General features: G+C 42.0%; 1 protein-coding gene across 4 annotated transcripts; it reads right to left on the bottom strand.

Annotated features, from left to right (window-relative positions):
- Positions 1-175: 175 nt before the first annotated feature.
- SLC22A2 (solute carrier family 22 member 2) lies at positions 176-27,190 on the bottom strand. 4 transcript variants are annotated; one of them, XM_019749748.2, is made up of 11 exons: positions 26,518-27,190; positions 25,052-25,155; positions 19,918-20,075; positions 17,449-17,617; positions 12,840-12,954; positions 11,569-11,675; positions 10,069-10,283; positions 9,051-9,123; positions 8,393-8,505; positions 4,744-4,843; positions 176-2,150 (listed from the first exon to the last, which is right to left on the bottom strand). In XM_019749748.2, the coding sequence occupies exons 1-11, from the start codon at positions 26,926-26,928 to the stop codon at positions 2,084-2,086; spliced, it is 1,632 nt and encodes a 543-aa protein (XP_019605307.2). In that variant the 5' UTR covers positions 26,929-27,190; the 3' UTR covers positions 176-2,083. The 4 variants fall into 4 exon arrangements, with proteins under 4 accessions (XP_019605307.2, XP_074189883.1, XP_019605297.2 ...); XM_074333782.1 differs by having other exon boundaries at positions 176-2,144; positions 4,737-4,843; positions 9,051-9,159; positions 19,918-20,072; positions 26,518-27,187; XM_019749738.2 differs by having other exon boundaries at positions 9,051-9,159; positions 26,518-27,186.
- Between the last annotated feature and the right edge of the window lie 495 nt (positions 27,191-27,685).

Raw genomic sequence — 27,685 nt, forward strand, 5'->3', positions numbered from 1 at the left:
CCCTGACAATAATTCCGTCAATGCGTTAACCCCAGTCACATCATTTAACAAACCACACATTTCCTAACAAACCACATATTCCCATAGTTGGGCATTTATTTCCTGGGGGTTGTCTACTCATGGATATAACGAGAATATTAATCTGTGTTTAATCAGCAAAACAAGACACTGTAGGTATTTCAAAAAGAGGCAATTTAATACATACACTTGTTTACAAAATTGTTGGTTGAGCAAAGGGAGACAGGCGTGCTAGAGTGAGAAGAGGATGTGTACATAAGACCAGGAAGAGGCAACTGCTCCTGGCCGGGGCTGGAGAGTCTGTTCTTGCCATGAAGTTGACGAGGCACTTCTACTGTCACTGCCACTGTTAGAACTGCACCAGTGCTACTGAGCAGGGACCAGGGGGCCTCCGTCTCTCTGGTTCGGGTAGCTAGACTTCATGATATAGGGGAAAATGGCTTCTCTCTGCTCCTGCCTTCCTATCTGGCCAATGCTGCCCACTGGTAGAGACTTGTAGAAACCTAGATGGCACAGGGCTGGGGACATGTGGTTTGCAGGTTTCAACTCCTGATGTTACAGAAGAGATTATAGAAGGACAAGTGTGTGTGTTTCAGGGTGGTATTGGAAGATGTGCTTCTTCAAAATGAGGGCGAAAACCAAGAATGAGGGTGACTTGGGGTTTGAGACACGGGAGATTCAACACAAGAAAGAGGCACTGGGAATGTTCAGTAAGGTGGAGAAAGGACAGCCCAGGGCAACAGCTGTGCATCAGGCCTAGAGATCAGCCATGCCCCACTGGAGCAGGAGGGCACAGGCTCCAGGAGGGAGGTCTCTCAGGAAGAAGGAGCAGGAACCAATCTGTGAGGTCTTTGAATGCATTGAGAGATTTATTCTGTCAGAGAGTTGGGGGGAAATTAATGATGAATTAATAAAAAACAAAGCAATGAAAACCCAAGTTCAGGAAAAACAGAATGTGAAATAAAGTAAGTATAATCATAATATAGTGTGTGGCTCAGCTTTTAAGAATAGTTACATAGCCATGAGGATGTGAATGTTGATTATTTGATTTAATAAAAATGTGACAAAACAAAGTTTGAAGGGAAAAGAGAAGGTGTGTCTGGGATGAGGGGAGAGGTGAAGAGAACTAAATCTTCATCTTTTATATTAAAAAGTCAATTGGTAATATTTAAAACTAAAAAAATCAAGAAATGTCAGTATAAAGCAAGTTGTTCAGATATATGAAGATCAATATCAGGGAAAAACAGCTGAGATAGTTGAAAATTATCTCTGAGGAGTTGCTAGAGGTAGAACAGGGTAAGGAACTTTTGTTTTTCATTATAGGTTTTGTAGTATTTAGCTTTTAAAAATCTACTTACTATATTTGGTAAAATAACATATTTTAAATCTACAAACTTCGACCAGACTGAAACATTATCACCCATGGTTTAATTATGCCAACTTGAACACTGCTTTTTATTAAACTCTTCTCAAGATCTTTTGTAGAAGGCACAATTTGTACTTCTCCAGTCTAAATAGACTTAGTGATTACTCATTTTGTGTTCCTGATTAATGGATTTCAGTTTCCCTTAAAGTCTAAATCAGAAAATAATGTTTAAATTTTTCTTCACTTGTGATACTGAAAGGACTATTTAAAGTTCCTGACACACATCTGGACAGCCTGATATTGCTTTGGATATTTCATTTATTTAACAGGCTCTCTGCTTCCAACTTTATTGCTTTTCAGATATTTTTAGTTCTCTGGCCCACAATTCCCCTATGTGTTTTGGTTTGATATCATTGTAGAGAAGGGAATAAAATAAAGAATTACAAAGATAGAAAAGAAAATCCCAGAAAACCAATAGCCATTGTCCAAGGAAAGCTGGGGATAAAGTGAGCTGGAGGAGTTTGTAGGATCCGGTCCCACAGGTAGATTTTTATACAGTAGTAAATCAGATCCCATTTGGTCATAGATCTAGGTTAATAGGATTCAAAGAGAAGTAGGGTTGAATTGTATGGGATTTGCAATGAGAGTAGAAATCTCTGATTCTGGCCTTGTATTAACAGAGCAAAACCATAGCAGGTCTCAGCTTAGTGGAATGTCTTGTTTCTTGACTTGGAGATAAATCATCTTTTCTTTGTTTTTTCTTGGTCTGCAATAATAAAAATGGAGAGGGGAGAAAGAAATTATGAGGAGGCTGAAAACCAAAATAAAGTGGATAATAAATAAATAGCACAACAAATGGGTGCAAGCTTTGTCCAGGATGAGTTTTGCAATGGGTTCTGAGTGGTGATTCTCCAAAAGAAAATGTACACAGAGCTGGGTGAGTAACTAATGTGGGTGGAGTGATTCCTAAAACTCTCTCTGAGGAGTGGGACTGACCTAAGTTCCTTATGTAAGTAAGGTACTCTACCCTTCTCTGTAATAAATAATGAGGAAAATGCCTAAATTTAATCATAAAGGTTAAAAAGGAAGATTGGAAAATCTAGACACTGTTATCATCAGTTCTCCAAATAGAATTTGAAAAATTATTTTTACCAAAGTTCATTTACTGTTCAACAGTTGGACAAGTGAAAACTCAACTAAAAAATTTGTTTAGATTGCAAGTTTTCTCAGCCATCTTGTCTTTATGAATACCAACAGGTTGCTGATTTCATAGAAATGCTGCTTTCTCCAGTTTTTTGTTCCCAGACATGTTCTCGTGACATGTTCCTGTTGATAGTAATGTTGACATACAGTGTGGGGTTGCTACTGGATCCCCAAGCTCCTTATAGAATTGCCCCCACATGGAGGTACTTAGTCCTTCCTCAGTTTCTGGACCAATTTGAGAAAGGGAGAGTAGAAGAAGCTTATCTGAATCACCCAGTGGTGCTGGAGTCCTCTCAGATTTCAGATGTAAAGGCCCAAGCAAGTCTGCTGAGCTCCCAAAGTCTTTACGCCAACAACACAACAGCAACAGCAACAGCAACAGCAAGAACAAAAGCAGCAACAGCAGCAACAACTACAACAGCAAAGGCAGCAATAATAGTAGTAATAGCAACAACAGCAACAATAGCAGCATCAACAACAGCAGGTACCACAGCAGCAACAAGTACAACAGTAGGAACAACAGCAACAACAGCAACAGCAACAGCAAAAAAAGCAGCAACAACAATAACAGGAACAACAACAGCAACAGCAGCAACAAAAATAGGAGCAGCATTAACAATAGTGACAACAATAAAAGTAGGAACAACAACAGCAGCAACAGCAGCATCAACAAAAGCAGCAGTAACAGGAGCAACAACAGCAACAGCAGTGGTAATGGCAGAAATAACAACAGTCGCCACAGAAAGAGTAGCAACAACAACAACAGCAGTGACAGCAGAAACAACAGCAACAATAGCAGTAGCAACAGCAGGAACCACAATAGCAACAATAGTGACAACAATAGTAGCAGCAACAACAGTAGAAACAACAGCAGCAACCACAGCAGCAGAAGCAACAATAGTAGCAACAACAATATCAGCAGCAACAAACTTGTGGGGAGTGTGTCATACATTTCTCTTTATTTAGATTTTTTTGTTTACTTTCTGAATAGGTTCATATGGTTCAAAATTCAGGAAGTACAACAAAGAATGTGTTGAAAAGTCTCCCTCTCACAGCCACCCAATTCAATGATAGTCAGTGCTATGGTTCTTGCATATGTATATACTTGTATATGAGATACAAGTAAATATGTGTATATATTTAATACATATATATTTTTCACTTTCTTCCCACGAATGGTAGAATTTATATTTTCTGTATTTTGCTTTTTTTGTTAATAATGTATCTTGGAGAACTTTTCTTGTCAGCGTATATAAAGCTGCCTCACGTTTTTTAGTGGCTGTATGGTATTTTATTGAATGACATACCATAATTTTTGTAACTGACCTCCCAATCAGTGGTCATGAGTTTGTTTCCAGTCTTTTGTTACATTGAAAAAAAATTGCTTTAAAGAATAATCCTGTACATATGTCATTTTGCACATGTAAATTCCTAGAAGTGTGGAATTGCTAGGTAAAAGGATATGCACACTTGTAATTATTTCACTATTGTCATAGTGCCCATCATAGAGGTTTCAAATTTCTACTCCTACAGGCAATGTAGGATTCTTCCCCACGTTATTTCCTAACACAGTATATTCCCAAGCAGTTTGGTCTTCAACAATCCAAGTGGAAATTAGCGCAGTGTTCATTTGTACTTCTCTTATTATGAAGGAGGTTGAGCATATTTTCATATATTGAAGAGCAGTTTTTATTTTCATTTCACTGAATTATCTGTTTAAGCCCTTTGCTCATTTTTTTCTATTGGGTAGTTGCGCTTATGGATTTGTTACAGCTCTTTGTACATTGGGGAAATTAGTCCTTTATAGAGGAGTAAATATATTCTCCACATTTGCTATTTTTAAAAAGCTTATGGTAGTTTTTCAATACAGAATTTTTAATTTTTGTGAAGGCAAACTTATTGATCTTTTTAAAAATGGGTCCTGGATTTTTGGCCATATTTACAAAGACCTTCCCCACTATAAACGTATAAAGGTATTCTCCTCTAGTATTTTCATTATTTTACTTTTATTTTGTACTCTTAAGTCTGATTTCGTTTGAATTGATCTCAATGTGTGGTATGAGGTATAGATTCAATCTCATCTTTCCTTCCCACTTGCTACAGAGTTGGCGCCAAACATGTATAGAATAATTCCTTCCGGAATTTCAGCTCCCCACCTCTGCATGTTTTCAACCTCATCAATAGTCTCAGGCAAAGTCTTCCCTTTGGTCTCGGGTAACAACAGCACCAGTCCGCCAGCAATCAAGCCAACCACAGCTGAAACCCAAACAGATGTAACCACATTCAGAAACATTCAGGCTTATAATTAGAGCTCCCCTTATTTCTTAAAAAAATGTTTTGTGTGATTTCCTATACTTACTAATTTATTTGCCATCTGACGGCCCTATTCTCCATCATAAATATTTTGTGGATCCCAAACTCCATTGGGTTACAATTCCTTATAGGGAAATGAAATACTTCACATTTTGAGTCAAAGTTATTCTAGGCTAGAGGACATTGCCACAATATTAAGATACGTCGGAGTTAGAAAATAACTCTGAAAAAAAAAATCAACTCTAAGAAAAGAAGGAACATAACCCTGCCAATATAAAGCACTTAGTGATGAAAAGGAGTCAGAAACTTGGATCATTACTGGCAAATAAAAGTAATGAATCATGTATGAGGCAGGACAATTCAGTTCGTGGACTTGTTGCAACGATGTTGCTAACTTTTTTTGATATCAGAGGGATTATTCATTATGAATTTGTACCAACTGGACAAACAGTTAACCAAGTTTATTACCTGGAAGTGCTGCAAAGGCTGCATGAAAAAGTTAGACAACCTGAACTTTTCACCAACAATTCATGGCTCTTGCATCACGACAATGCACCAGCTCACATGGCACTGTCTGTGAGGGAGTTTTTAGCCAGTAAACAAATAACTGTATTTGAACACCCTCCCTACTCCCATGATCTGGCCCCCAATGACTTCTTTCTTTACCGGAAGATAAAGGAAATATTGAAAGGAAGACATTTTGATGACATTCAGGACATCAAGGGTAATATGACGACAGCTCTGATGGCCATTCCAGAAAAAGAGTTCCAAAATTGCTTTGAAGGGTGGACTAGGCTCTGGCATCAGTGCATAGCTTCCCAAGGGGAGTATTTCAAAGGTGACCATAGTGATATTCAGCAATGAGGTATGGAGCACTTTTTCTAGGACGAGTTCGTGAACTTAATTGTCCTACTCGGTATTACTGCATAACAGCATTCAAAAGAATAGCCAGGACTTTGGGTTTGAATTCAGATGTTCAATAAATTCCTGTTGTTCTTTTTTTCTTTGTCTCCAGCTCTAGTATTTTTGTATACGCTGGGAGATAGTAGTAAACATTGTAGTATTTTTGTTTCTTTAAATTCTCAATAAAGTTTTGGGGTGTTAAGTTTACATTTTTATGTATTTTTCTATAATAGAGTGCAAGAAGTGGGATGTAGGTTCTCAGTAGTTTTGGAATTACAGAAAAATGCATGCCAGCCTACATTTTTGCATCCTTAAAAAATGGTGGCATAGAGGCCAGAGTGCAGTGGTTCTGAGTGCCAGCAGCTCTGGGCACCTTTTTCCCAGCTCCGACGCCCGCTTTACTGGTCTTAGAGCCCTGAGAAGTGTTACAACCTCCCTGAGGCTCTGGACTCCCCTGTATAAACTGGGGTGATATGCCCACCTCCCAGGCTTGTTCTGAGGCTGAAATGAGTTCCTGTTTGTTAAGTAGTTTGTTGAGTAGCTTAGAACAGTGCTATGAACCAAATAGCTAACCTCTCAAATTCTCTCCAGACCTCTAAAAATGCATTTGATTTAACCCATGCAAGCAGTAAACATATTCAGCTGGCTTTGATTCTCTGACGTGAATGAATTATGAAGAGAATACAGTAGAGTAACCAAATCATCAGCCATTTACCGCTTTTATATTTGCAAAGATACGACTAATCACCAGGACATTCTTTATCACTTTCTCCAGTGCTTTCAAGTGGGTTTGTTGATTTTCAGGCTTCTAGAGTTCTGTTTCTGGCTATTTCAAGAACATAATTAGTGCACCGTTATGTGGAAAAGGAAGGGAAAGAAGTTAACATGTAAAACTATTAGTTGTGCCTCCTGCTGGCTACTCAGATTAAAGGTTGGTGGGGAAGTTGAAATTACTAGCCAAAATACAATGGGGAATTGTCACAGGGTTTACTTGAAATGTTGAAATGCAATTAAAATCCTTTACTTTTTCAAGGGGAAGGTGAGGTCTGAGGGAGTTTCAACAGTGGTGCCTCTGGGTCTGGCCTTTGCCCTGCTTTGTCAAATAGGACTCAGAGAAACCTGAAGTATCTTGTCTCTACCCAGAAATATCCCACGGACCCGTTGATCACTCACTGCCCACTCACCTAAGGGAGTAATGGAAATGGAGGCATCTCCACCTTCGTCCCTGGAAGGAAGGAGTCCAGAGGGTGTGATGGCACTTCCTAACATGGAAAGGGGGCTCTGGGGACAGGTCTCTCAGTCAGTGTCGGGGGAAGAAGGAATCTGGGGCATGTATGTCCCATAAGCAGTGCCAGCCATTCTGCGACCATGTTATGGTTATCGCTGGATAAAGAGCTTGTGTTCTACCGTTTGGCCATGTTGTTGTTAAGTTGGAATATGGCGAAATTCATAGGGTCTGTTTCGAGGGTGAGTTCTATCAACAGTTTGGAACTTTTACTGGCAGATCTACAGCAGTGGAAAATTTTCCCTCACAAATCCTTGAGAAGAGGAATGGGCAGAGATACTTGTGTGTGTGACAGAGTGAGCAGAGCTCCCCTGGGGTGCACCTGAGAGGGTCTCTTCCTTCCTCCCCCCAAATTAAGTGAGTGTCGTATGCCCCTGGGGAAAAGCGTTACATTTTTGTCAAATTAAAATGGACTCAGAATGGATCTGAAAGGAGACTGAAATGGGTGCATTGAGGCGTTCTGGCTAACATGAGAAGGTGAATGTTGTGTGTGTGTGTGTGTGTGTGAATCTGGAACTGTGTGTGTGTGTGTGCACGCATAGGAGAGGATATGTCCCGTAGCCCATAGCTGTGGGGAAAGGCAGTGGTGTTGGTGAATGAATGGAAGTGGTTCCCAGTCCCCTGTCACAGTCTGCAGACTTCTTGTTCAACACATGCCTCCAAGTGTTAACTGCTGATAATTAGATTTGTCCTTGTCACTTTCTCTCCACCAGACTGGTCAGGCACGGGAAGGCTCAGCCTTGGTGCATTCCTGCAGTGTCAGAAGGGACGTGCTGAGCCAGCTCTCCTTAATGCTAATTGCCTGAGGAATCTGAGGAAGTGGGCCCAATACCAACACAGATGTTCCATTATGCTAATACATGGTCGCTGTTTCCCAGGGTTTGAAATTGCCCTTTGCAAAATGTTAACAGCCTTTCCTTAAAGCGATGGAGTAAAGAGTTTGTATTTTTCCACATCTGAGGAATAGAGGAGGCAGAAAGAGCTTTTTGATGAAGAGACCCAAGGAGGGGTGAAAATCACAGAGGAGAGATAGGGACCTTCTTCGTCTTGCTCTTTCTTGACTTTGTACGTCTACAGGCAAGGGTCTGAATGGATTTCCATACTTGAGTATTAGTAGCTACTGACAGTAGCTACTACTAACATTACTAGTGTTACTAATACTAGTATACTAACACTAATACTATTACTAATTACTAGTCATGTTTAGTAATTACTGACAGGCATGACGCCTGTTTTGAGGTAGAAGAATGCAGGTCCCTAGAAAAATAGGTTTTCATTCAAAGACATCTCTTAGGATTTCTTACCAAAAACCAACAGTGGAAACTCTTGCCAGACGTCAGTGAGCCGGTAGACCAGGAATGGCGTGATGACGCCACCGATGTCACACATTGAGGAGCAGACAAGTACACCAAGATTCCTTAAATGCAGGAAACTGATTTCACTTTTTAACCTATCACAATACAGTAGTTATCTCCCACCCGACACCCAAGTAAATATTTCCCCAAATCATTAAAATGTCTGTGAACTGAAAACAGTGTTCACATTATTTTTAATACACATAAATGATATACGGTACACTGTTTCATTCATATTCTGTTATATTTGTTTTATATTAACTTTCTCGAAGATTTTTAATTGAGGGGCGGTTTTCACTTTCCACTTTCATCACCAACATCTCTGTTTCTATGGTTCTGTTTCTGTTGTTTCTGATCACTGTCTCCTGTGGCCATTTGGTAACCTCTCTCTTGCAATTCATTACCTTCTGTTCTCACCACAGTTTCTGTGTTTTACCCCAGCCTGTAAGTGTGAGGGTGTGACCTGGCTACTACCTTTAAATGTTCTTATCCCCTCTTACCCTGTGTTTTGAAAAGCAAGGTGTGCTCTGCTGGCACCCGGGGTAGTTTTAGTCAAGAAGCAAATGCCCCAACCACCCTCTTCATGCTGAGAAAAATGTGTGCTCACCTGATGAATGTGGGGTACAGTTCCGCGTTGACGAGGCAAACCATTTGGTAGGCCATCGTGATCCCCATTCTACCTAGGCACGAGACTGTAACTCTTAGCCATTGTAGATCTGAGGGATAAACATGCCGCTTACACATACTGAACAGCACCCCTGGTCTTCACACAGTGCTCCAGGCGGGGATTTGCACATTCCAGAATGGGACAAGAAAGCAGAATTGGTTCTTCCATAGACTCAAGATAATGTCAGCATATTTCCCACGTCTCTTTGTTTGAACTTTAGACACAGTCCTAATACTTTCTTAGCTTTAAACCTCAATCATTAATGACACCAGAATTATAGCAGTTTCCAAAGCTGGGCCAATGTTAGTCTATAGAGGTCACCCAAAAGAAATGGCAAAAATATGGGCATATTTTAAATAACTGCAAATAACTGGAGGATTCCAACAAAACTGCATGTTGGTGCAAAAGTAATTGCAGTTTAAAGGGCTAAAAACAATTGCAAAAACCGCAATTACTTTTGCCCAACCTAATAGGATTGTGCAGGTTTCTGCTCCCATTCATTGGGAAAGTATTTGAAAAGGAAAGGGCGGAACTGAATAATTGTTAATGGATGGCATTCACCTAATTGTTCTTACTGATTCTACAGAACAGTGGAGCGAGGTCAAGGGGATTGCCCAAATAATGTCTGGGAAGTGCTGGAATCAGACCAACCCTGGGCCTGCTCTACCTCAGAGCCCCGGCTCTCTGCTCTGGGCTGGCTTGACTGCCTGTAGCAGGGTCCTCCTTATCACACCAGAGAACAACTGGGTGTGATTATATTACATCAGGCATACACTGGGGTCGATTGTTCTTACAGGCAAGGTGGCCCTATGGGTTTGTCAGGAAGGTGTGAGATACTGTGTTCATTCTTTTCAAATTGATTTGGATGGTAAATTACATGGTCTTCCTGTCAAAGGATTGTGACACCCCTCTTCTTAGGATCTTGGAAAACAGGACCCCCGCTTGGCCTGACACTTACCATCAGGGATAAAAACCGAGGCTAGACAGGCTGCCCCTGCCACCACATTTGATGCAGCCCACGGATAACGGCGGCCGACGCGGTCAATGGTGAGGATGATGAGGAAGGCTGCTGGGAATTCCACCAGGGCGGAGTAGAAGAAATCCAGGTAGATATTGCTCCCTGCCAGGCCCACGTGCATGATGAGGCCCTGGTAGAGAACAGAGCCTGTGAACCTGAGTAAAGAGAAGAGCTCAGGTCAAGCTAAGCCCCAACAGCGAGTCTCCGAAAGGGGGAGACTTCTGGAAAAAATAAGAGTTGACTGTAGACCACCTTTTTTTGTCATCGCCTTATTGCTATTCCCTTCCATTGCTTTGACACTGTCTGACCCACTGCTAAGGCTGGCTGTGACCCCACAACGAGCAGAGGGGAAAAATTAGGACAGCATTCCCTGGCCAGGTTGAAAGGCAAGAACTGTCTTACTAGGATGATTTATTTAGTAAAACTCTATTGGGTTATTAGAGGTTGTTAATTATTTCTCTGTGGTCTTCTTGTACAATCGAGACCAAAGGCTTGACTACTGAATTCAAATTTTAGGAAACCAGAGCACCAAATGGGTACAGCCTTTCGTCTTGATGATTCATCTTCTGCCATGATACAAATAACGTTTTGACAATGTTTCTAGTTCTGTGGACTGAAAGTATTCATGGTCTGTCATGGAAAATATGATGATAACTGGCAAGAGTCACAATGATTCAGACTGAAGCATTTTTCATGCTATACGGTGAAGGTTGCTAAATTAATTCCCCATGACCTTTGCTTTTGTCAGTGACTATCAATCTTCCGTCAGCTGTATGAGTCACCCCTGTGCTGCACACTGAAAGCAAAGCGTGCCATACTGAAGAAGGCTTGGGCGCAGCACACAGCTCAGCGCCGAGAGCAACCTGCAGGCAGTGAAAGCGGTCACGCTCGGGCAACTGGACTGTGGAGCAGTGGGTTATTCTTGCGATTCATTCTTGTTCAAAAGGTTTTGTTTTCTCCTCCAGGTAGAAAAGGGGAAAAAAAGGCCCTTGCAATTGAGAGAGATGTACACCCATCATCAATTGATTTATACCGATAGTTCTCAATTTTGGCTATATATTAGAATCTCCTGGAGAATTTAAAAAATATTGGTTCCTGGACCCTTCCCATGACTAATTTAACAGTATCCTTGGCAGGGAGGGGGTCTGGCCTTGGTATTTGAAAATCTTCTAGGTGATTCTAAGGTGAGGCCAAGGTTAAGAATGTACTAATTAATGCTTTGGGCCTGGAAGCTGATTTCAACATCTGCCTGAGAAAAATGGTATCAGGAAAACCTGCTATAAATGAGCTGCCCTGCTAATATTATTGATGCTATTGATGCTACGACTGGAACGAGGCTACGCTTTGAAGGTCCTCGTGGCCTGCCCCTTAATGTGCATGACTGAGGTTAAAAGGATGTGGAGAGATCTGTGAGAAAATATTGTGAAAAATATTCCTTACCAGTTGTACATCAAGATCAAAGTGTGTTTCCTTATCTGAGGGGTTCTGACCAAGTCAAGAAATGAAGGATTCATCTTTCCCCCGATTTCCTCATCAGGTCTGAGGCTCTAAGAGTAGAAACAACAGGAACAGCTTTATGTATTTAATGATGGTGTCCCTGGGTCATGCAGGAGTCACGATAGTGCCTTACACTTGCGGAGTATTTACGTGCCCAGGACTATGCTAAGCCCTTCACACATATGAGCTCCTTTAGTCTTTACAACGATCCTAGAACGTAGGGTCTATGTTTTTCACCCCATTTCACAGAAGAGGAAGATGGATACACGGAAGTTAGGTAACTCATGCACAAACATAAAGTGATACTATATAGGTAAAGCACAGTGGGGTAAATCGAGGCCCATGTGATGGTGTGTGAAAGATTGAGAAACTAGGGGACGAAATCTCTAGTGAGATGAGCAATGACCAGACTTATTGCCTTTACATGAACTCTTAACTCTGGCGAGACAATGGCTCATGAGTGCTTTGTTCCCTGACCAATGTCTGCACAGGTATAAACCTAAAGGTTGATGCTATGCTGGTCATTAGTGGAAAAGAATGTGTATTCCAACCACCCAGAAACCAAAGAGGAAGGGAAGAAGAAAGGCTTCTGGGCCCCAAATCCTCATTCTAAGTAAAATCTTAAATTCTCATGGGTTACCCATCATAGATCCTCATTCAGAAATGATTTATTCTTATTTTGACATAATTTGCTAATACATTTTTCTCTTTTCCAGCCCCTGTCAGATGAAAAGATTTAAGTTAAAGGTGTAAGGTCTACTAACGGCAAAACAAAAGGCGGAGAAAACGGACACCTCAGTAACTCGTTCTATTCAAGAAGGCAGAGGATCGCTTAAGACATCTCAGGACAACTTCTATCCAATTTTTTTTTTAACTCTAAGAAATTATTGTGTTTGAAAATCTGTTTTACTGATCTGGGAATCCCCTCTGGGGAAAACCCCCTTCCCTGAGGATGCTGACGGACACACAGGTAAACAAGACGTCAGGTACTAAGGCGTGAGTGGCTAGCACAGTCTTGAGAAGCACAAGCCAGAAGCTCCTCCTTCGAATTTTACATGATTTTTGGTTTCCTTCTAGTTTTATGTTTTTCCATCTGCTTAAAATATCTGTCCGGGGAACCAATAATCTTCGTACAACAGAAATACAGTCAAAGGTGGCACCCCTTTGAGACAGTGCTTGGAATTCCCAACCTAATACTGCAGCAGCTGGCTCACCTGAAGAGAAGCAGGTAGAGATTTTCCGTTTTTCCTTGCGATGTATTTAATGACTGTCATGGCTTTAGCATTTTTGTTCTGGGAGATTAGCCACCTCGGAGACTCAGGTATGCACCTAGGGTACAGTACAAGTGTTATGAGCACAAGTTATTAAGTGGAGGGGAAATCTTCCTGAACCCTCTCCCCCCTCCAGCGGCCATAATCAGATTTCTGTGACGGGTCTTGCACAGTGAGGTTCGGGTGGGTCTACAAAGGAAATGAAATAGTGCGGGGGCTGCACAGCTCAGGAAACTGTCTATGGAATGGAAAGACAGCTTGCCGAGTGGGAGAAGATCTTTACAAATCATGGATCAGATATGAGGTTAATATCTAAAATACATAAAGAACTCATATAACTGAATGGCACAAAAACCCCAAACTGATTTAAAAATGGGCAGAGGATCTGAATAGACATTTTTTTCCAAAGAGGACATGCACATGGCCAACAGGTACATGAAAAGATGCTCAACATCACTCACTATTAGGAAAATGCAAGTCAGAACCACAGGGAGATACCACTTCACACCTGGTGGGGTGACTGTTATGAAACAGACAAAGATAACTAATGTTGGCGAGGCTGTGGAGAAAAGGGAACCTTGTGCCCTATTGGTGGGATTGCAAATTGGTGCAGTCACTATGGAAAACAGTATGGCGGTTCCTCAAAAAATTAAACATAGAGCTACCTATGATCTAGCAATTCCACTTCTGGGTGTTTATTTGAGGAAAACAAAAAACCACTAACTCAAAAATATATATGCACCCTCATGTTCATTGTAGCATTACTTACAATAGCCAAGATATGGAAGCAACCTAAATGTCCATCAATGAATGAATGGATAAAGAAAATGTGATATACATTATATATACATATATAATGGAATATTATTTAGCCATAAAAAGGAATACTATCTTGACATTTTGACACATGGATGGACATTATACTAAGTGAAACAAGTCAGACAGAGAAAGACAGAGTATGATTTACTTATATGTGGAATCTAAATAAAGAACAACAAAAAAACCAAATTCATAGATACAAGGAACAGACTGGTAGCTGCCAGAGGCAGCGGGTGGAGGGTAGATGGGTGAAGGTGGTCAAAAAGTACAAATTTCCAGTTGTAAAATAAGTAAGTCCTGGGGATGTAATGTAGAGCAGGGTGACTGAGTTAACAACACTGTATTCAATATTTAGAAGTTGCTAAGGCAGTAGATCTTAAGTCCTCACCATAAGAAAAACATTTTTATAAAATTGTGCAGGGGAATATATAAGTCTTTCCTCCTTCAAATGCTGACTTCTACTCAGCCCTGTGCAAAAGCCTTGGTCCCCTCTCCAGAGAGTTCCCGTTGGAGCTACAGGAAGCAAACCACAGAGCAGGGTATGGCTGAATACCCAGGTCTGGGCTACAGGGGGAGGCAGGTCAGCTCAGGTGGGCACCAGGCTTGTTACTGTGGGAACTGACAGGCAGGGTGGAGGTGGAAGTATGCAGACCATCATGGGGGAAAGCAAATGTTTTAAACTTTAAAATTTTATTTTAGGTGTGTTTTTCCAGGACCCATCAGCTCAAGTCAAGTAGTTGTTTCAATCTAGTTGTGGAGGGTGCAGCTCACAGTGGCCCATGTGGGGATTGAACTGGCAACCTTGTTGTTAAGAGCACCTTGCTCTAACCAACTGAGAAGCAAATGTTTTAGATGGATATTATTCTGAGAGCTGATTTTTTAAAGTAATGAGATAAGCATTTGGGATCAGATGGTGGGAGAATTTTTCAGCCAGGCTGCACACATTCAGCTTGACCTAGCAGGACAAAGGGAGCCCCTGTATGTCCTTGAGCAGGACTACAGCCACTTGGGTCTGTGTTGGGAGAAGATGTTTTGAGTGCTGGTTCAGGGTAGATGGGAGGAAGAGGGACTGTGAGAAAGGAGGTGGCAGGACTGCTCCAGTTATAGTTCCAGGGAAGAGTCAGGAAGGCCCCCGCTGGGTCATCACTCAGGGAGAGAAGGGTTGCTCTGAGAGGCAGGGTTCAAAAGGAAATCTGATGCATGTTTCTGTGGGAGTGTGATGGAGAGGAGGGGTCCAGGACAATTCCTCGGTGAAGACTGGACATCAGGAACAGAAGCTCAGTGGCAGTCAATCCACAGCTCACAGCACGGTCCTCTCTGCTGTGACGTCACAGGGACATTTTTCTAGATCACACTTGGCATGTATGTTCAGCCTGGCTGCCTACAGTTCAAGAAGCAGAGTCAGTCTGGCTAACTGTTACCTGAGGCCCAAGAAGGTGAAGGACTTGGGAACCAGGTCAGAGGAGGTAGGAGCCGGAAATGGTTAGCCTAGAGGTGGAGGGTCTGGATGGATTCTGAGAGGCATATCCAAATAGTTGAAGAACTGATGGGTAGAATAGAAGGTAAAGTAACTTTTTGAAGCTTTAAGTGCAGAATTAGGAGCACTGGTTAAACTTGACAGGAATGTAAATTGTGGCCCAATGAACCTTCTCTTGATCCTGAGCTTTGGGTTCTGCAGTAGAACGGCTTGCTTGATGCAAAGTAAGCATTATCCATGACAGTGCTCAAGCAGAGGCTGGATCATCATCTGTGGGATCCTTGCCCTGGACAGGAAGCTGGGCGGGAGGGCCCCTAATGTTACCTGCCCCCAAAGAGCTGACAGCTTACTGGGGCACACAGTCAAGTCATGCAGTGTCAAGAGGACAGTCAATGCCAACAAGCAGTGAAATGTGAAGGCTGCAGAGGTGTGTACACAATGCCATCAAATGGGACAGAGGCCCCGCCTGGGCAGGCTGACCAGGGTCACCTTCAGGGAAGGTGAGGCTTGCACAGGGTTCCTCCTCCTGTGATTCCACACCCCCTCTGTCCCTGTAACTCCTTTCATGCCGATGGTGCCACCTCATTCTTCAGTCCTGGCTCCTTGTCCTTACGTTGGCTTTCAAAACTGGTGTTCTGTCCTGTTCTGCCCCATCCCCTTCCTCTCCCTGTCCTGCTCATTGTCTCGGGGTGAACTCATCCATCCCCACAGTTACAGTGAAGACGTGACTCTCTGCACTTGATGTCCTTCCAGCACCTGAAGTTCTGCCTACCCAAAGCTCACGTCACCTCCTTCCCTTGGACACCCGCTCCTCCTCCTGTGGTCCTTCTGTCTCTGAACGACATACCTGTCAACACGCAGACACACAGCCTACACTCTGGGTGCCATCCACACGGCACCTTCTCTCTCTAGACTTCCACATTCAGTCTCTCACCAAGCTCTGTCATCGCCACCTTATTGTCTATAATTTTTTCTTCCTCACACCTACAACTTCTGTCTTAATTCAGGCTCTTATCCTCTCTTGCAACGATTATGGCAATTGTCTCTCACCTGATCCCCTTGCCTCCATTCTTCCACCAAAACACCTGTTTTCTACTCTGCATCTTGAGTGATCTTTTGAAAACGTCCCATCACAGAGCTGGCACAATTATAAGTCAATTCAATGTGACTCTGTTGGGTGAAAGTGGCAAGAAGAAGTGCTTCAGAAGAGGTCAGAACTTGGACAATAGATGGGCCTTTCTGTCACGCTAAGGTATAAGGCCTTTATTCTGAAGGGAACAAAACTATTGAGACTTTTAAGCTGGAGAGTTACATGGTGGAACTGGATTTTAAAAAAAGGATCAGAGGCTGGTAAAGCAAATGTCAAAGAGACCAGTTCTGAGTCTATCACAGCAGTTCAGACAAGAAATCATGAACTCCTGATGGGAATAGGAAAAAAAGGGGTGGATTCAGAGACACAAAAGAGGTAGAAATGGACATAAAGAGGGAGCTAAGGATCACTCTCAGAGTTTTACTGGCTTTTGGGGGAGAAACAGTCTTCCTGGGAAGGTTGAGATATTTATTTCTTAGACAACCCTGGGACGAACAAGTGAAGGTGCCCAGAAATGAAATACGTGGGTTTGTTGCATGGGAGAGAGCTTGGTTGATAATCCAGTATCCTTCTTGCTTTATTTCAGGTAACGTCACATTAGAGGTTTTCGATAGTTTTTGCTGTCTCTACTGTTTTCCACGTTTCCTGTGGGCAGGGTGACAGGCATATTTCACTTGCCCTGGAAGCTATGATTGATTGGTATGGTCTGTGGGGGTGCCATGTTGGCCTTATCTGGGATAAAGGCTGCTGTGATTGATTGGGGATGTCTGTTTTGGGCATGCATATAGGGAAGAGGTGACACAAGTGTCATGCTCTGCCTCTCTACTCTAAAGTTTTCTCTGAAGAGGGACAGAATAAGAGCAGTAATATTGTCAGTCTCTTCAAAGGGTACCACAGCCACTAGAAGCTAATTTAAACACCACATAAATAATGTGAAAAATGTAAGATCCACGTTATAAAACTCTTAAGGCCAAAGTGAAGGGACATTTGATTTCCAGAGGGAGGACAGACTGAAAGTCTTGGTTTTTATCCCTGAAACATGGACCTGAGCTTCCCGTGAAACAAGACAGTGAAGGAAACCTTAGAATTCAGAAAGATGCTGGGCATTAGGGAAGACAGAAATAAAATATTTCAATTTGTTTCCTTTTTGTTCCAAACAGACTTACCAATAATAGAGCAAGAAGCAGAAGTTGGGCAGAGTAACTGTGAACTGCAGCCACCTCCAGTGAGGAAGCGCGTATGCCACCCCAGCAAGCACCAGGAGCCCGACGGTAAAGGCAACTTGATAAAAAATCCCCACTGTTCTCCGGTAGCTCAGCCCGACAAATTCTGTAACTGCAGAGAGAACCCATGTGGTCAGCGCAAGTCAGTACAGCAATGAGCTGGCTGTCCAACTATGCAGAAACTAGAATGCCAACCTCAAGAAAGTAGTCCAAATTCTAGAATTTTCTATACAGCTCTCTGAAAAAGTTTTAAATGTTCTTTGGAACCTATTTTGTTAGAATTATTGTGGTTGCATTAATTAACTCTTTTGCTGCATTAATTGATTTCAAGTGTTTTTTTTCCAAAATGTGTCAGAAATCCACACAAAAAACAAAAAGTTGATATTTTGACTATTTTATGCATTTAATAATAACAGTTTGAGCTGCTTTGAATATAAATGACATTATTTTATGTATAAAAATTTCATATATATTCATTTGGATATGTCCGACTATCATGGTAAAAGGATTAACATAAAATCTTATAATCCCACAGTAGATGGTGGTGAAAGGCCTGCCAAGAGGAGCAAAACTTGATTTATAGAACAATATCATGGACAAGTGCAGTTGTATTTTGGATACATAAAAAACTTTGACCTAGAGTACTAAGGCAGTGATCATTTAAGACCTGAATAAATGAACCAAACACTAAGTTTAGATTGTAGATGATTTCTACGTAGCTGAATACAATACGACTAGTTCTCTTGCACGAGTTGAACATTTCCTTAGCAATCCTGTTAATGTGTGGAAATGGCTTAAAAACCTCGCAATGAGTTTCCAGCTGGCTGGAGTCAGCTAGTTCTGGCTTGCAAAAACTGATCTTCAAGTTTTCTGGAATTTTGCAAGCTGGTTGTTAAACCCATTGATGTCTTAAAAATCTGTCATGGTGGGGGTAGTTACAACCTAGAAATCCGAAAACACCGTAAATCAGAGTTTTTATTTTCCAAGAGCCAGTTTATCAGCATACCACTGCACATGGGGTCATAATCAGCTTTATCTCATCCCATGACTGCATCGTGGCAGATGTATGAAGTCTGTGGTCCATGAATTTAAGGAATAGTTATGTTTATATCACAAACGTACTAGAATTGAAATTTCAGATATTCCATGAGCCACACAGTTTTTGTTTTAAATGTTTGGCAATTATGTTAAAGACTTCAATCATTTATAAACCAAATAGAAATGCATCCTAAAAATATTTCTATAAATTACTGTGAATTATCCCAAAGTGTTTTATAACAGCATTAAACAAAATCATGCAAGTGCCCAATATATAGAAATGTCTATCTTTCAAAGTGGTTGGGTCACGGGTGGATCTGAGGATGGGATAGCACAGTCTCGTAGCAAGGGGTATCTCCAGGACATCCAGAGGGACTGGAAAAGAAATTAATGGGAGAAGGCTGAAATTAACTGTTGCTGAAATTTAAATGTACAGAATTGAATTCTACATAGTATGTGTTCTAGAAACCAAGTTACTGATGGAATAACTGTGTACGTTAATTCCTTTGTTGACCAAACATAGATTAGGTGCCTGCCATGACAGGCACCTAATAATATCAAGCACTCTCTTTTCTTTATCTCACAGAATTGCCCTAATTAACTTTGCAGGTAAAATTTTAAGAAGCACACATATTCCAGATCTCTCGTGTGCCACGAGAGCTTTATTATTATTTTTTTCAATTTCAGTGTTCATCTCTCTGGGTATGGATGCTATTTGAATGTAGCTGAAGGGAAACTAATGATGGGATAATTTCCTAAGATCTAATAATGGCGGTAATTTTTCTTAATATTGCTTTAAAGATATTATGCTATCAGAATTCAAATATTCTCCTATACTCTATGGAGCTTAAGCTTCACTCTGGCTCCTAATAAATAGGATGTAAATGATATTCCTGGTCCTGCAAATGGATGAGGAGCCTAGATTGACCATCGCACTTATATTCTCAGTTCCCTGTATATAAATTGAGGATAATTATGGTTTACTAGAATAGATTTGTGCAAAGTATTAAAGTCCCTTATAAATGTAACATATCTCTCATCATTGAATTTTCTTTATGTATAGGCCTGGTTGGCTACATTTTTCTGTCTCTGCAACACCCCAGGGTACAGAAAACACAAATTCCTAACGAGTTATGTAAGAATCTGGATGGCATGTTTACCCTCATTTCTGACTTCATTGTTTTCTTTATAGGTGGAATGCAGAATGAGTTGATTGAAAAGATTTTAGAAATTCTTTTGATACAGGAAAAAAAAAAAATCTCTCAACACTGTCTTGAAGCTGAGTCCATTTTTCCACACAGCAATCCCCGACCTGACTATATTTTGGCAGCAATGACCCTTTGTTCCCCCAGCTGCAATCACAAGCATTCTTACTCAGGATGTAGCCGATTAACCAGCTTGCCTTGCTGACCAGTCCCTGGATCAAGCGAAAAATTAGCATCCATGTGTAGGTTGGGGAAATGGCCATGAGAACTCCAGATGTAGCATTTATGAGGATTGTCACCAAGAGGCAGAGTTTACGGCCAAACCTGCTAGGAGAAAAACAGAGAGAGAGAAGAGAATTATATTAGATGTAGGAAGGTTGTAGAACTTTCATGGAAGCTATGGAAATCTAAAGTGGAGGTTAACTCTGAATTACGGAAATTCAGGAAGCATGGATTAATACCCACCAAGAGAGTCTGACTTCAGGTTCAAGAGTTTTCAAGACTTTTGGTCAGTGCATACCATGCATACATTTTAAGCATAATAGGCCCTTCCCCCAGCACTGGGGGCACTTTCCCAGTCCCACACTGTGGAGCGCATTCAGGGAGGGGGCGATTCTTCCAGGCCACCCAGTGCCGAATGCCCTAGGGGCTTGTCTAGGTCTTCCATCACCATATGAGCTGGGGCCTCTGCACCAACAGTCTCAACCACCTGCCCACCCAAGCGTTTTCTCCTTGGAGAAAACAAAATTCAGTGTTTGGTGTACTCCCCCATCCCTTTTAAACTCTGCTCTTGGACTTTGTGGAAATGGTCTTTTGTGTCTCCTGGTCTGTCAGTCACCTCACATGTTGCCACCCCATAGGACCTTTGTTATGGAGTTCCCTAGAAGGATAGCTACCACACATTTTATTTGACAGTCTTAGGTTTATCAGTGTAGAGACCTGGAGACAAGTGTCTCAGTACACAGAGCAGAGGAAAACCTGGAAGCCTGGATTGAACCTTACCACTTACTATGGTTTCAGGTGAGTTATTCAACCTTTCTCAATTTCTTCCGGAAGAGAGCTATTGGACCCAGATGACAAGAGGATTAAGAGAGATATTCCATGTAAAGAACTTGGCAGAAAGCCCTCCTTCCCCCCGCCCCTTCCTTCTGTTTGCAAAGCTGGCTCTCAGAAAGTTGACTTGGGGCTCAGCACTCTTATGTTCACATTTTTATCATGATCTCCGGGTTTTGTTCTAAAAGATGCCCTGATTAGCTGTTAATGGATATTTTAATAATTCTTCATAGAAAGCAAGATTTTATTAAATCTTTGTTTGCTTCAAACTGAATAGTCATTAGAGCTTCATGTCAGTAACATTGCACATTCAGGGGTGGTGGCTGGACAGTTGTGATTGCAGCTTTTCTTTTATTTTTTAAAAAATTTTCAATTACAATTGACATTCAATATTATATTAGTTTCAGGTATATAACATAGCAGCTAGACATTTCTATAACTTACAAAGTGATCCCCTCAATTAGTATAGTATGACACCATATGTAGTATTTACAATATTATTGACTATATTCCCTTTGCTGTACTTTACATCCCCGTGACTACTTTGTAACTGCCAATTTGTACTTCTTAATCCCTTCACCTTTTTCACCCAACCCCCAAACCCCCTTCCATCTGGCAACCATCAATCTATGACGCAGAAAAACTTCACTGGGGACGTGATCCAAATAAGGATACAATGCTATTTTAAAAAAATAAGTCATGGCTTATTTTGGAGATCTAGAATAATGGTTTAAAACTTTTCCCCCTGCAACAAAACCCCTTCAGTGGTTCAATGAAAACAGAGATAAAGCAGGGGGGTGACTTCTTAAGTACTGCTGGCTTCTTAAGTCCTTAACTGCTGCTAACAGAATATGGCCCAAGGTCAAGAGCATCTCATGGGAATGGTCAGAAATGCAGACTCTCTGGTCCACTCCAGACCCGCCAGATCAGAACAAGTATCCTAATAAGATCACTGGGGGAGTGGGGAGAGGGGGTTTATATGCACATTAACATTGGAGAAGAACTGCTTTCATTTCTCTGAGCCTCAGTTTCCTTATTTCCAAATTGGGGATAATAAAATCTCCTTTTAAAGGCTGTTACCGTGTTTCCCCGAAAATAAGATGTAGCTGGACCATCAGCTCTAATGAGTCTTTTGGAGCAAAAATTAATACAAGACCCAGTCTTATTTTACTATAATATAAGACCGGGTATAATATAATATAATATAATATAATATAATATAATATAATATAAACCTGGTATCACATTAATTTTTGCTCCAAAAGACGTAGTAGAGCTGATTGTCCGGCTAGGTCTTATTTTCGGGGAAACAAAGCATGATCCTAACTTAAATAAACACATGAGGATGCCCAATACACGGACTGGCATATAGTAGGTGGTGGAGAACTTGATTTAGAAGCTTCCACAGAGCTGGTAAGTTTGACTGTGACTGCTGGGACTTTGATTCTGCTTTGCTCTAGTTCCACCAGGAAATCCAGCCCCTGCGGTACAGGCTCTTGAGAGCTGATTATTAGATTTTCGGAAAATTTGTGAGCTAATTGTTAAACACAGCCATTATTAAAAATTAAATTATACACTTACAATTAAGTAAATTATATTAAAAACAAGTGTAATAAGTATGCAAAATTTATTGCTTCCTAATTGTTTCACTGTGTTTGACCGTTATTTGTGCTCACAGTGTTATTTACAGCTGTGTCTGTATGGTGGGAATAACATCTGATGGTGCATATTTTCGCCAACTCTGTGTTCAGTGACCTCAGTTGGGTAGCTCGCAATGGACCACCATGGGAGTATTTACACCATGGAAGTCAGCAAATGCTACAAATTGGGACTTTTCCCCTCAGAGAGCCAGTTGTCAAACATTTACAGCATGCCACTAAATATAGCACTTGTAGTTGCTGATAAATAGAGTAAAAAATCTTGAATTGGTGAGAGATTCCATTTTTGGGTCAGGTGACACTCAAAATCATCCTTTAGGAGGTTATGGGTGATGAAATAAATTAGACATCTAATAAAAGGTTTATTTTCAAATTCTCTAACATATGTCTCCCTTCCCTCCCCGTCCCTTCCCTTCTTCTTCCTTCCGTTCTTCCTTCTGTTCTTCCTTCCTTCCTTCCTTCCATTTGCAAAGCTGACCTTCAGAAAGTTGGCTTGGTGTTAAGACTCAGTATTCTTATTTATAACTTTTTAATCTCCTCCTAATCAACTGTCAGGTTATATGTTAAAAATTTGTCATAGAAAACAACCTATTTTATTTAATGTTGGTTTAATCTATAGCATAAAATGGGTTTCCATGAGATTCTTGTATAAAATTTGAAAAATGTTCAGAAATAGCATTAATTATGCAAAGGTAATTGCCTTTTTTTGAACTCTATGGTGGTTATCTTATTGCACACTCTTACATGCATACACAAATAGAACAGAAGAAGGGGCAACAACCGACAGAACTTCAGATAGTTTAAGAAAAAACCCCACAGAGATATGTACACAGCTTTTTGGGGAATAATAATGAGTAATCAACTTTACACAGGAGAATTAAACAATATGAGCAAAATAATGAAGTCATCTAAGAAGGTGGATAATTGACTGGGGGTTATAAGTCAGGAATGCACTGTCAGTAGAGAATTATAACCTGTCTCCAACTCTGAGTGGGATGAGAATAATTAACTCATTTACTTAACCAGCTGTGAGGCTCTGTTACCTATTTGCTCACTTCCGTGCAGGTGAGTTGAGTGTTAGTGTCTGCGTCTGATAGTGAAGGAGGGAGTGGAGAGGGAACGAGGAGCCAGTGGGTTAGACAGCCACACACGGGAGCAACACAGACTCTGGACGGCCCCTTGCCAGTGTGTCTCTCCTGACTTAAGGGGTCACCTCCAAACAACTGTCCTCAGTTATGCAGCAATAAAAATAAAGGTGAATGAACTTCCTCTACTCAAGTCTCCCACAGAATCCCAGAGAGAGCCTCGAAGGGAAGCTGCACAGACGGTTATAGAGGTGGTGTGATAGATGGAGCTACCTGCAGCCCAGCATCTCAAATGTCCCCCTCCCACTCCCCTGCTTTATAATGGGCTGGGCTGTGAAAATGCAGATGCCCCTGGGGATGTGACAGATTAAGCCATCCTTACCAATCTTTAACACATTTGTAAATTTTAATCCAGCCTGACAACATAAGAGAACCAGAGAAAATGTTCGGTTTACATTTTATATTATACTCACAGGTTTGGGTTTATCTATGTCTTAGATATAGTTGGGGAGCAACAAGCATAAAGTATATTTACATTACCATTTATCTACCACTAAAATGACATATATTTGTATATTACTATCTCACTAGGTGACTGATGATGAAAGAAAACAACACTGTTCAAATGTTGAGCAGGGCCTGGCACATGGAAAATAGTCCATAAACAGTTGGCATTGTGTGCATTGAATAATTAGCTCTGATGGCCAAGTTATCTAAAGTGCTTATCAAGTTAAAACAAACTTTTCTGTTCCTTTCCCTTTGAGGACTCCTAAAAATATCTAATTGGTCATCAACAGAGTAAAGATGCAAGGTAGAAGGAACTTCCAGCACAGTGAATCTGGGATTCTCTAATGATGGATAATAAAATGTATGGGATTACTCCGAGTCACTGAATATTAGCCCCTGCACACACAGACTATCTGAGTGGACCATCTCCTGGCCCTTCCACGTGGAACAGTCTTTCCGTATCTCTCTCCAGGGACACTGACATTATGGAAATGGATAGTTACCTCTCTCAGTGCAGACAGACCCGCTTCCCTTTCACCAAATTTCATCCTAGGTTCCATACTTATAATTACATCTGGCCTCAGGGCCCCAATTCAGGAACCCTGCAATCCCACGGGCCAACGTAAGGACAGCAGGAGGGCGAGTCTGCTCTGGCTCTGGGACTATGAGAGGCAAGAAAAGGAGGGACAGCTCAGAGGTCCTCAAAGAACGAGACGGGACTCCAAAAGGGATCAAACCACCTATTAGTCTTCCTTTGTGCTCTAGGCTTCTGGGTAGCCCCCCAAGGGAAACCTGTGGCCTAATACTGAAACACCCCTCTATGACCCAGCGCACTGGAAAATAACAGCATTGGCCATGCTTATCCATGCAAAAGAAAAGGTCTGAGATTGTCAAGACAACCAATGGTGGGCCAGGCAATTGTAGTCTGTCTGAGTGGGAAAGGATGGTATTCAAGCAAGGACAGGTGAACTCAAGTGCTTTCAGAACCTGTGGCACCCACCTGTCTGCTATGTAGCCGATACCGACGGACCCGATAAAAAATCCTACATTCACTGCCGATTGAAACAGGTCCAGCATCCAGGAGTTGGCACACACTAGGTTAAACTGCCGAAGGGCAAGAGGGGTTCCAAATCAGGAGAGAAAGAAAATAAAATCCTGTTAGACACAACTCAGCCGGGGGACTCGTTATGTATCCTGGACATTGCACAGATGTAGCTGAAAGGCCATAAACTCAGTTTTCTTGCTATTACGTTAACTTTCTCTACCCGACCAGAAGATTTGTCCCACAATCTATGTAGCATTCCATTTGGCAGTATGCCATTAGGGTAAACTCTACTGGTGGCTAAATCAGCTGAAACTGGGTAATCTTCATTTATGCACAAAACCATTTTCTTTCTAATTTTCATACACAGAGGCAAATAGTTGTCTGAACAGGATACAAATGGTGCCCCGAGGAGGCTGGGCTGTTCAGTGTCTCTTTGCTGTCTCTTCAGTAGCTGGGAGATTAGGAACCTTTGCAAAGGCTGTTTGTTACCTTTGCTCTCATTTGGAACCACAGGCAGTGTCTAGCTAGACAGGTGCTAGCCTGGAAGTCAGGAGATCCGATTTCTAGGGCTCACTGCTAACTCTCTCACTCTGTGGCCTTCGGCAAAATGTTTCTCTGCTCTGGGCCTGTTTCCTCATCTCTGTATGAAGGAATGAGACCAGCCATGCTGCAAAACCTCTTTGAGTTGTATGGTGTTAAATCTGGTCTTCCTCATTTCACGGAACTTTTAGACCAGTTTAGATCCTTAAAAAAAGGCTCCTGTAGCTAAATGTCTGTCCATACAGAATATCTTCACATTAGACAAGCAATCTTTTTAAGTTAAGCTAGGCAACTGGCTTCCTCTGTATTTTCAGAATAATTGCACCACCTCATTTTGCTTTTCCTCTAATAAAAACAAGTCTTCAAAGTTAGTTGTTAATGTTGGCTGTAGTTTTTAATAACACAATAGTACCCTAGCATAAGCTCCAATGCCAAATGGTTTAATACGGACACTCTGACCACACTGAATAGAAAAGATAGCGATTAAGAGAAAGTACATCGTATCACAGTAAGGCCCCGTTCAGGTGAGTTCCATGAGCTTTCAAGTGTTCATCTGCATGATGGAAGAATGGAAGGGGAGGGAGGGCTTCCAGAAAAAGAGGAGGCTTGCAAATTTCCCCGTTCCTGGCATTATTTCCAGCAATTCTCCTATGCTTTTGCTTGTTTCTTACTGCTGAGAATTGCATACATGAGAATCATTATTGCCTAAATTGGATCAAGTTTTACCTGCTCCAGACAAGGAAGAGCCTGCATGTTTTTGTCAGAAATTAGGATTTTAAAAGATATGTTGAGTCCAAAGAGCATGTGTGGGCCTTCCTGGCTTCTTCCTGAAGAAAAGCCTCACTATTTGCTCTGTCGTTTCTAAGACCTGCCTCACTTACCTCTGTCACGATGGAGGAACCGGGCGTGTCGTACATCCATCCGTGCAGACAGGGGCCCAGTGGCAGGTGGCTCCTGTTGGAGGCCAGACTGGCCAGCGGGTCCACGCAGCCCAGGGCGCTCTGGTTCCAGTCCACCTGGTAGCTGCGGCACTGGCGGGGGAAGGCCTCGCCCTCCGGCCCCGGGTCCGGCACCGTGAAGTTCAGCTCCTCTGCCAGGCTCCACCCGCACCGCCGGCTCAGCTCGGCCACCCCGGGGCTCAGGCAGCGGTGGTCCGGGGTGAAGCCCAGGAAGACGATGCCCACATAGACGGGGGCAAAGGAAGCTGAGAGCAGAGCTAAGAGGAAAAATGTCTGTCTCTGGAAAAAGCAAAATTCCCCTATGTGCTCCAGAATGTCATCCACCGTCGGCATTTTTACCGGAGGCAAGAGATGTCTTGATGCTTTCCCCCTGCCTGGGACAAGTGGAACTTGAAAGAGAGGCTGTGGCCAGCTCAGCACAACTCTTGACCAAAAGTCAAAGGGTGAGCGTGAGTTTAGAAAGAGCAGCCTTTGGTCCAGACCTTTTCGTGCTCAGGCTAATCTCCAGCCGAGCAGTTCTCCGGTGGGTGTGCGTCCTGCCGCTCCCCTGAAGCGCCCTGAGCAAGTAGGAGGGCGAGATGCTGTGTTTGTTGTAACATCACTCTCTGCTAGTATGTTGCTACCTCATACCAGCACCACAAACAATCCTTCCTCTGTCTCACACAGTGAGAAATCTGACCGCTTTCACATATCACAGACCTGTTAATCTTCCCGAGTTAACTAGGTGTCGGGAAATGAATATATTCCTGTCTCCCCCACACAGCCCACTTTTTCTCCAAGTGCCACAGAGAACGCACACGCATTTGGCTTTGCTTCACTGGTGTAACGGGACTCGTGGTCTTGGGTCAGAGCCCGTGTCTGCATTCAAGGTGGTTTGCAACTTCTACCACCAGGCTTGTTCCACAAAGCACAGCAAATGCACTGCTGACACATAAGGTGGATGCTGGTTTGGGGTTTTGTCCAGATTTGAAAATTCTGCTTTTCTTTGTTTTCTTTTTATTTTTTGACATTCAATATTATTTTCTGTTAATTTCAGGGGTATAGCATAGTGGTTAGACATTTATATAATTTAAGAAGTGATCCCCCTGAC

This window comes from Rhinolophus sinicus, linkage group LG05 (assembly GCF_036562045.2).
Source record: "Rhinolophus sinicus isolate RSC01 linkage group LG05, ASM3656204v1, whole genome shotgun sequence".
NCBI lineage: Eukaryota > Metazoa > Chordata > Mammalia > Chiroptera > Rhinolophidae > Rhinolophus > Rhinolophus sinicus.